Source organism: Hemicordylus capensis, chromosome 1 (genome assembly GCF_027244095.1).
Source record: "Hemicordylus capensis ecotype Gifberg chromosome 1, rHemCap1.1.pri, whole genome shotgun sequence".
Taxonomy (NCBI): Eukaryota; Metazoa; Chordata; class Lepidosauria; order Squamata; family Cordylidae; genus Hemicordylus; species Hemicordylus capensis.
In genome coordinates, this window is record NC_069657.1 from 379,709,280 (window position 1) to 379,719,261 (window position 9,982).

The following is a 9,982-nucleotide window of genomic DNA, read 5'->3' on the forward strand; positions in this document are numbered from 1 at the left end:
TGTTCAGCATTTGAAACAGTCTGTTAACTTTTTCAAGCGTTTCTCTGCATCAATGAATAATAAAAGCAAACTCCATTGTGAAAACTAATGTTCTCTAAAAACTAATTCCATACGATGAGTTTTTAAGGGGAGGGGAAACTCAGTGACACCTTTTTCATTTTCAATGGCCCTACAGCAGTTGGTATGTTCCTTGTTATTATTACAAGGAATATGTTCTTGACAAAGGGTCAAAAATGGTTATTCGTAGTTCTCTGCCAATTAAGTATGAGAATGGCTTAACCTTGCAGACTTAAAAGCCTGGGTCCTTATTTGTGAACATGCAGAGGGCATGCACTTGCATGTTTTCATGCTTGTACGAGGTGGATGGCAAACTGGCAACACTGATCATTCAAAACAGAAAAGCAAGATTCTGTTTTAACATAAATCTCATAAGTTCATGTTTGCCTAAATGGTAAGATATATACAATAAAATTAGTAACAACAACAACAAGTTTGTTAATCACCCAATAACAAATTGTTCTCTGGGTGGCTCACAATAAAACTATAAAACTGGGAGTGACAACAGAGCAGCATTCTTGCTTAGCAAGCTAACGTGTGGCCTGTCGCTAAAGGAATACATGGGTCTGTGTATGCAATCAAGGCGGCTTTTTCATGATATAAGATAGCACTAGCACCCAGTTATTGGATGCCAGTGGGGCAGCATGATTGCTGCTGCCATCACTGAAGCAGCTGTTTGGGACTGATCTGCAAGGCATGTGGGGAGAAGAAAGAAGGCTGTTGTCTTCTCTTTGTGTCCCTTGAAAAGCTTTCAAGAAGCATAAGAAGCTGCTGGCAGCCTCCTCTCTTTCCTGCCCTGCCCTACATTCAAAACTTGCAAGGGTCTGTTTTGAAAAGGGAATGGCCCCCACCAGGAATGTGCAGCAAGGCAGCATTTATTTAGCATCTTGTCTCAGATGCCACAAATTCTCATAGCCATCCCTTTATATCCACCTTGTAAATCCTACTGACACCTCTCCCATTTTTCAATACCTTAGGAAAGTATATAGGTTCACAAGTGAAGTAATGAAACTGTCCACTTCCATTAAGAACATGGTGTAAGAATATAAGAGGAACTCTGCTGGATCAGGCTCAGTCTATCTAGTCCAGCATCCTGTTTCCCACAGTGATCTACCAGATGCCTCTGGGAAACCTACAAACAAGAGATAAAAGCATTCCCATGCTTCTGCTGTTGCTTCCTTGTAAGTGGTACAACCATGAGTTACAAAAGGGGAAAACTAATGGCACTTATGCATTTCATTTTCAGTGGTCCTACAGGCCAGACTATGGGAAACACCTATATCGGGCAGCAGTGATATAGGAAGATGCTGAAAGGCATCATCTGTGAGGGAGATGGCAATGGTAAACCCCTCCTGTATTCTACCAAAGACAACAACAGACTATGTGGTTGCCAGGAGGCTTTACAGACAGGGCTGTTACCCTGAATCTCCTTTAGAAGAGAGTGTGTGCATTCACACACCAGCCAAACTTAGCCCGAAGTCCCTTCGAGATCCTTGGACCCGCTCCACACACAAATTGGGCTTTGTCTTGTGAATTCTAGCTTATCTCCTTGTATTTCTGGGTTTTAACAATGCTGGTTTTAAGCTACCTTTTCTGAAAACAACAGAGCAAATAGGGAGAGGCACTAAGGTAGAATCAGTAGCATGATAAGAGGAATAAAAGGAAAGCTCTCTCTCTCTCTCCCCGCCCCCTTTGGCTAGAAGGAAAATACAGAGTCATGCGATATGAACTTGCATCAAAACAAAACTGAAGAGCAGAGGGGAGGGGCTACTTCCCTCAATGATTCGAAGTGTGATTCAAAGTGACTCACTCAACATTACATAAGAACAAAAGAACAGCCCTGCTGGATCAGGCACAAGACCCATCTAGTCCAGCATCCTGTTTCACAGAGTGGCCCACCAGATGCCTCTGGGGAGCCCACAGGCAAGAGGTACAGTATGTGCATGCCCTCTCTCCTGATGTTGCTCTCCTGCAACTGGTATTGAGATGGCCCACAGCCACCAGACTAGTAGCCATTGATAGACCTGTCCACTATGAATCTGTCTAAGCCCCTTTTAAAGCCATCCAAGCTGGTGGCCATCACCACATCCCATGGCAAGGAATTCCATAGATTAATTATGCACTGTGTGAAATAGTATTTCCTCTTGTTGGTCCTAAATGTCCAGACCTTCAATTTCATGAGCATCTTTTAACACTTTCACTACAGAATAACACCAAGCATGCATATCAGGAAAGTGTTTACTGGAAATGCACAAAATTTGGGTGCGTTTTCAGACAAACTAAAAAATTGTTGGCGGGGGGCGGGAGGAAGAGGTAATGTTAAAGGTGAGTTGCAATCTATACACATTCACCTGGCAGTAAATCCCGTGAGCCCTATTTCTAAGTAACCTCATCTTTTGCTGAGCTCTTAAGCAGGTACTTAACTCTCTCACGGACATGAATGAGCCAATGGGGATGTAAAGTGCGTAACTTTGTCTGGATTAATCATAACTAATGAACCATATCAACACTGGGCGGAGAAGATGATGGTATGATAATGAAAGCAACTTCTCTACCCTTGGTCTCGGCTCCCACAGACCACTCCTGTCCCACCGGCGCAAACAATGGGGGTGAAAACCGACGCACCCCCGTCGGAAAGAAAGCGGCAAGACGCTACAGTTCCCAGGGGGCTTTGCGGACCCGGAGTCAAGCGCAGTGACGGCTTTCAGTCGCTAGATAACGCAAACCAAACGCTTCCATAGAGATAATTATACGCAGAGGCTAGCGGCAGCGTTGCCACGCGGCTTCCCTTGATCTCGCGAGGCCATCGGCCCTCACTTGAGGCGCCCGCCTGGAGAGCGCACCCAGGCCTTTCCGGTGTTCCCTCTCACCCGCGTGAGACATGATGGAGGAGGGCGAGAGTTGCGACGCCGAGAGCCTTTTCTCGCTGGAGCTGCTGGTGGAGTCGGCACGCGTGGAGCCGCGGCTGCTCCCGGCGCCCTTGCCCGCCATCGGCCCCTTCCGCCCGGCGGTGGCGCTGCGGCTGCTGGACTTCCCAACGCTCCTGGTGCGCGCCCCGCACGCCGTGCCGGGGCCGCTGGTGCCCTTCGGGCGGGGCAAGTCGTGCCTCTTCAGGCTGCGGCCGGACGCTCTCAAGGGCCTGCTGAGGCGCTCGCCGCTCTGCGCGCTGCTCTTGGCGCTGCCCCCCACGCCAGGACCTGCCCGCCTGCTCGGCTCCTCCAGCGTCTCGCTGGCGGCCGCTGCCGAGGAGCTGCTGCAGGGCACCGGCCCAGGGGGCCGAAGGGGCCTCTTCCCGCTCCGGGACCTGATGGGGGAGTCGGTGGGGGAACTCGGGCTGAGCTATCGCCTCACCAACCTGGGCGCCAACCTGCTCGGACACTTGGGGCAGGGGGCAGCCCCCGACCAGCAGCGCGCTGAGGAGGAGGACGACGAGCAACTGCCTCCGCCGCCCCCACCGTCTCCGCCCCCCCTCTTCCCGCCGAGTACCCACGAGAGAAAGGTCCACAGCCTCGAGCTCATCCCAGAGGGGGAGGAGGACCAGGACCCAGCCCCAGAAGGGAGCAGCCCCAGCCTGCGCTCCTTCAGCAGCATCGCTACAGAGCCACAGCCCGGCGACTCTAGCCCTAGCAGAGACCTTATCAGGGAGCTGGACAACGAGGCCAATGTCTTTTGCCCACCTCCCATGTACTACAGCCGTGCATCCGACACTCCCCGCCTGACGCCTAGAATCCCAGTGTCAGTGCCAGTGGCTACACCGCGGAAGTCTTTTCAGAAAGAGGACAGTGCCCCTCCGTTTTCGGTGCCTGTTAAGGGGAGGCCTCCAAGTGGGGCCAAAGAGACTGCCGCCCTCTCACTCACGACACCTGGCAGCCCTGAGCTGCTCAAGCAAACCTTGAGCCAGCTGCCTCTGCTGAATGCCTTACTGGTGGAGCTGTCCCTGCTGAACAACCAGCCCCTAAAACCAGGGCCTTCCACTGTGCACCCTCAGTTAGCATGGCTATACCGAAATGTAGAAGAAGGTACAAATGCTCTACCTCCCAGTGCCAAGAGTGCATGTCCTTGCTGGGAAGAGAAGAAAACCACTCCTCACCGCAAAGAAAGGGAGAGGTTAGCTAGCCCCAAATTAAAAAGAAACCGCCCAGATCGTTTAAAATGTCTCTCTCCTACCATGCTACTTAGCAATACTGGTAAAGGATATACAAAAATTGCTGCCTCTGAAAAACATGGTACAGAAAGATATAATACCAAGGAAAACTCTCCCCCTCGAAGAAAGCTTACTTATGGGCTAACAAATACGCTATGGCTTCGGCTGCAGCGGACCAACCCAAGTATGATAAATGCTCATGAAAAAAAGGAACAACATCGTAGGAAAAAAGCAGATCTGTTGGTTGAAAAGAAAGGCAAAAGCTCTTCAGCAAAAGGAAAGCTAGTCCGGGACTCTCATGAGCGTCAGCCAAAATCTGTGCACCCTGACAGCAAAGGCATTTCAGACGAAAATGTTCAATTTAATGAAAATATTGAGACTTTAATACAAAGCAGCATTGTAGCCAGTGATGTGAAGGGTGGTGAAAGTACTAAGGAAATGGGCCTACCTGAAAAGGCTGATTCTGATTATAAAGAAAAGAATTTGAAAGTCCATCTGCCAAGAGTCCAAAATGCTCAGTTTAATGAAAATATTGAACCTGTAATACAAAGCAGTGTTGACAAAGTTCACTCTGCTATCATAAAGGAAGTAAGTTCTGACTTCCAAAACAGTTTTGTAACCAGTGGTGTGAAGCGTGGGGAAAGTACAAAGGAAAAGAGCCCATTTGAAGTGTCTGACTCTACTTATAAGGAAGCAAATTTGAAAGTCCGTCTGCCAAGAGTCTCTTTACAGGATAATACTATGGGAAATAAATTAGAAACTGAAGCAGAAAAATGCGTACAACTTGATCAGAATAGTTCATTCCTATGTAATCATAGCCAAAGCAATGGCTTTGAAAGCAGCCATGAACTTAAGGATTCAGATGAAGTGGTTGCTAGCTATGAAAACACAGTCTATTCAGAAGACTTCACCAATGCTGACAGTTCTAGTGTGTTCTTGGAAGTTCCAGAGAGCAGCCCTGAACCTTTACTGGTAAACCCAAAGCAAAGCCAATCTACCATGGGTTTGGATGCTAAAATGTCTGAAAGAAGTTTGACACCTGAAGGTGTTTCACCTCCTCTTCCAATACCTTCAGCTACATCTCCTGTCCAGTCTCTTAAAAAGACATCTGTTCTAAAATCTAATGGAAAAGACATGATTGTTGCTCTCGACAAACTGGATGAGGAAGAACTTGTAGCTCAACAGTTCAAGAAAGAAGAGGGCAAAGATGTGCAGCCCTTTCAGGACAAACAAATGAGCTCTGACATGAACGATAACGTACCGACAGACCAGTCTTCTGTGGAAAAGAGCCACTCGCTAAGGACATCCCAAGTTAGCTCATACTTGCCATCCAATGTGTCTGACCTTGATGTCAGTGGATTAGAAGAAAGCAAAACATCTGACAAAGAGGGGGAGAATATGCTGGACATTACAAATCAATATAGACATGTCAGTGAACTAGTAGTAAACAAACTTCCAGGATACACGATGTAGTTTCCAATAATAATGACTAAATCAAAGTCAAAAATGGCTTTATTTGTATCAACACAAGTATTTTGCCTGGCTTTAGCAAACATAGCAGGGCACTTCACCCTCCTATCCTAAATTGGGAGCTGAGCGCACTACTGTTTTCCCATCATCTGCAACTTAAAAGCAAGGTTGGAAGGGGAGAAAGTGAATAATAATAATTAATAAACTTTATTTGTTAGCCAGCCCATAACAAATTGTTCTCTGGGTGGAAAGTGATCATGTGGGAAGCAGCAACTGGGTAGGAGAGGTTTTCATCGTACCTTAATCAGCAGCTGGGTGCAGCTGCTGGGTAGGACAAACCTCCCCTACCCAACTATTGCTTCCCACATGATTACTTCCGACTCTGACTATGGTTTTAAGTTGCAGACAGTTGCAAACAAGAGCGCACTTAGCTCCTGATTTAGGGTAGGAGACTTTCCTTACCCTAATCCTGGTCATGCTAACAAGCCTAGTTTGTTTGATAAGCAATCAGTGTACAAAATATATTATCATTATTTTGAGATTATTGTTTAAAGTAACAATCCAGAGACTACACAACTAGTTCTATGCAGCCACTTGGGCTTAGGAATTGTTCTTCTTGATAAAAGTCTCCTTTCCATCTCCAAACACACACATACTATAGAAACTTAGTTTTAAAACTGTTGATATGGCAGAGAGGAATGCTGTTAAGTCACCCACTGAGCATTTGCAAGTCATTGGATATGTTGAAAGTAGGTTTTTGACTACCACATTATTTTTCTTTTGACAGTGAAAGTAAACAAACAAAAGTAAATATTTTGTGAGTAGAAAAACATTTACAGTGCAATCCTACACTCATTTGGGCTCCTTATATTCCAGGCAAATTAGAATTTTAGCAGATTGACTATGCACGAGATTGTAGCCTTCGTTCAAGAGAATTACAGTAATAGCTAAGTGTTAATTGTGGGTAAACAGTCAACTGCAGGAATGATTTTGTCACTAAAATATCATTTCTTCATGTCTTTTGCAAATTTCTGAAATTTATGTATTCCCTTGGTTTGCATTATTCCATTCCATCTTCATTCTTGACATAGGCTATAAACCTAAACACAGAGAGTAAATCTCATTGAACAGAATGGGACTTCTTTCTGAGTGAACATGCTTAAGATGGTGCTATTTGTGTTGTTTTCCCTCAAGTAACCTGGAGGCATTGAGAATGATCCCACAGCCAACTCCTGGTGGTCTCCATTTTGTTTTAGTCTGACCATTTCATGCCTCATTACCCACTAAAAAAATTGGCAACTGGCAGCAGCTGGCTCTGGTATTGGCACTTCACTCTGCTGTTTGAAGCTGCCACTATAATGAAAAAGGTTTTTAAAAAGAAAAAGACCCACAAGCCTCACAGAACAGGCAGGCACATTTTGAGAGGACAACAAGTTGCTTTTGGGGAGCTTACTAACAAGGCTTACTGAATGATTATTAATTTGCACAGTTCAGTGCAATCCTATACTGTATATGTGCATGTGACATAAATCCTACTGTGTTCAACACAGCTTACTCCCAAGTAAGTGTGCATAGAACTGAGGTCTAAAAATAAACATTTTGGCCCTGACTCATGTGCATAGACTTGCATTCCTACATTGGGGCTTTTTACTTTCCTGAACAGAAATTATACATGCACACATCCCAAGCCATGTTTGAGTGGCTTTTAATACTTCAAGGACTTTAAAAAGCAGCTTGCAAATTAACATCTGGCAGCAGCTGGTGTTTGTAAAAGCAAAGAAGCTCTGTTTCACATAATTTCACATTCTGTGATTTGGAGGACAAGTTCTTTTATTATTTTATTTTGAAGATTGAAAACAATGTGGTATAATCAAGCAACATTAGTTGTCTAAATCCAGTTGGAGTTAACTGAACTAAAATATACAGTTAAATTGCTGATTTCCATGGCACAGGGCTGAATCACAAACCCTTTAAAATGTTTCTCTGCTTTTGGCTCTAGAATAGAAAAGTGGTTGCTTAGTTTCATGACATTTACTATTAAAGTGAGAAAAATACTTTAGTGAAATAGAACACCTTTAAGTGAAGCAAGATAGTGATGAAAACAAGGGTGAAGACAAAAATGTCTGGTGTTTGGGAGTTTTTTGCTTATAAAAACAGTGAAGTATATTAAATGCTTCTCAAAATACTCTCTATTACAGATATACAGAAATCAATACTACAGTTTTATATACATTTCAAAAGTGCTCTTATTCATCTAATGATGGAAGTTTCCTTGATATTATTTAAAATTTCTACATCAATAAAATAAAGAGTGAACCCCTCACCAACTATTGAATACCTGGTTTAGGTTTAGGAATAAAATTCAGCCTTATATATTAATGTTAGAATCTGTCATTTTTTTAGATGTAATTTTGCCAGAACAGTGCCTTCAGAGAATTTTTGCTATGAGAAAGTCCAAACTAAGTTTTTTGTTACTTTACAGAAGGTTAGTAGTACTTCAAAAACATGTCAACCAATATTTCAGGTTTATTAAGCTTGATTTATTAATCAGATTTATCAGTTGACTTCTTTTGACAAATTAATGATTGTAATAGAGAAATTGAATATATTCTAGTTTATATAAAATTTTAATATTATTAATAGTTTGATTCTTGTTATGGAAAAGATATATTGGACAAATAATAATGGAAGCAGCTGGGTTAAAATTAATCAGGGCATCGAAGCCTCTACTTGTTGTAATTCTTTAAGTATCATATAAATTTATTTTTGCATGGTACCTTATACCAGAGGTTTCATAGAATATTCCAGGTTAACATTTTTTGCATATTGGAAATGCAAAGTTCTAGAAAGGAAAATTTATATAATCTGTGGTGGCTGTATCTCAAGACTATTCAGTACTGAGTGCAAGTTATTTGGAAAGTCATGTGGGAAAGATTGAATTGTGATTATTTGACTGTGTATTATTGAATGACAAATAGGTGGTGAAAGACTGAAATGGCTGTTAAGTGCAAACCTTTTAGTTGCGACAAAAGTTATTTGAGCATGACCCTGTTAATCCCCACTATGGATACGCTGGAAATATCTCCCCTTCCCCCAGTGACATTTTTTGGTAATACTTTGGAATTCCTTTTATGGTGTACATGCTCCCCACGCGCGCGCCCCCCCCCCATGTATCACTGTTTATCCTACTACGATTTTGTCATTTTCTTGTATAATTTAATAAAACAGCTACTGCCTATTTTCATCCAGTTGCAGCCTGTAAGCAAAGAGGCACTTTGGGGATGGCTGCAGAAATAGGAAACTTGCCATTCCAAAATAGGTTACAGCTGCTGCCATCTCTGCTCCCATCTCCCAACAAGTGAGAGAAAATAAATAAAAATAATCAAAATTGATCAGGCAGCAGTCAAAGAAATACATAAAAAGCAACTTCCTGGTGCAGTCCTCAGTGGTAATAACCTTGACTACAAATCTCATTATGCAACTCAAAAGTATTTATTTATTTAACATATTTTTATACCGCCCAAAACTTAAATCTCTGGGTGATTTACAAAAAAAGCAGAAAAGTTAAAACATTAGTTAAAACAGATAAATGACAACAAAGAAATCAAAACATTGGTTAAAATAAATGAAAGCAAAAAGTTAAAACATTACAACAATTTGTAAACAATTTTTAACAATTTGTAAAAAATTAAAACAATATTTTAGAGCAAAGTTAAAACTATTAAAATGGTATTTAATTAAAAGCCTGGGTGAACAAATGTGTCTTTAAAGATTTTTTTTTAAAAAATTCAGAGATGAGGAGGCCCTTATTTCAGCAGGGAGCATGTTCCAAATCATTGGGGCAGCAACGGAGAAGGCCCGTCTCCGAGTAGCCACCAGACGAGCTGGTGGCAACTGCAGATGGACCTCTCCTGATTATCTCAATAGACAGTGGGGTTCATGAGGGAAAAGACATTCTCTTAAATACCCAGAGCCCAAACCATTTAGGGCTTTATAGGTTATAACCAGCACCTTGTATTTTGCCCATAAACCTACCGGCAGCCAGTGTAGCTCTTTCAATACAGGAGTAATATGGTCTCTCCAAGATGACCCGGAGATTAACCTGGCTGCCGCATTCTGAACTAGCTGTAGTTTCCAGACTACATACAAAGGCAGCCCCACATAGAGTGCATTACAGTAATCCTTTCTGGAGGTTACCAGCATATGTACCACTGTACTGAGGTTGTTTATCTCAAGAAATGGATGCAGCTGATGTATCAGCCAAAGCTGATAAAGGCACCTCTGGCCACTGCCTCAGCCTGGGACACAAGG

The 9,982-nt window shown here is 43.0% G+C and overlaps 1 protein-coding gene across 1 annotated transcript; it reads left to right on the forward strand.

Moving 5' to 3' along the window:
• Positions 1 to 2,574: 2,574 nt before the first annotated feature.
• Positions 2,575 to 8,909, forward strand: MAP10 (microtubule associated protein 10). The gene has a single exon (XM_053299123.1). The coding sequence runs from the start codon at positions 2,939 to 2,941 to the stop codon at positions 5,672 to 5,674; it is 2,736 nt and encodes a 911-aa protein (XP_053155098.1). The 5' UTR covers positions 2,575 to 2,938; the 3' UTR covers positions 5,675 to 8,909.
• The last annotated feature ends 1,073 nt before the right edge of the window (positions 8,910 to 9,982 follow it).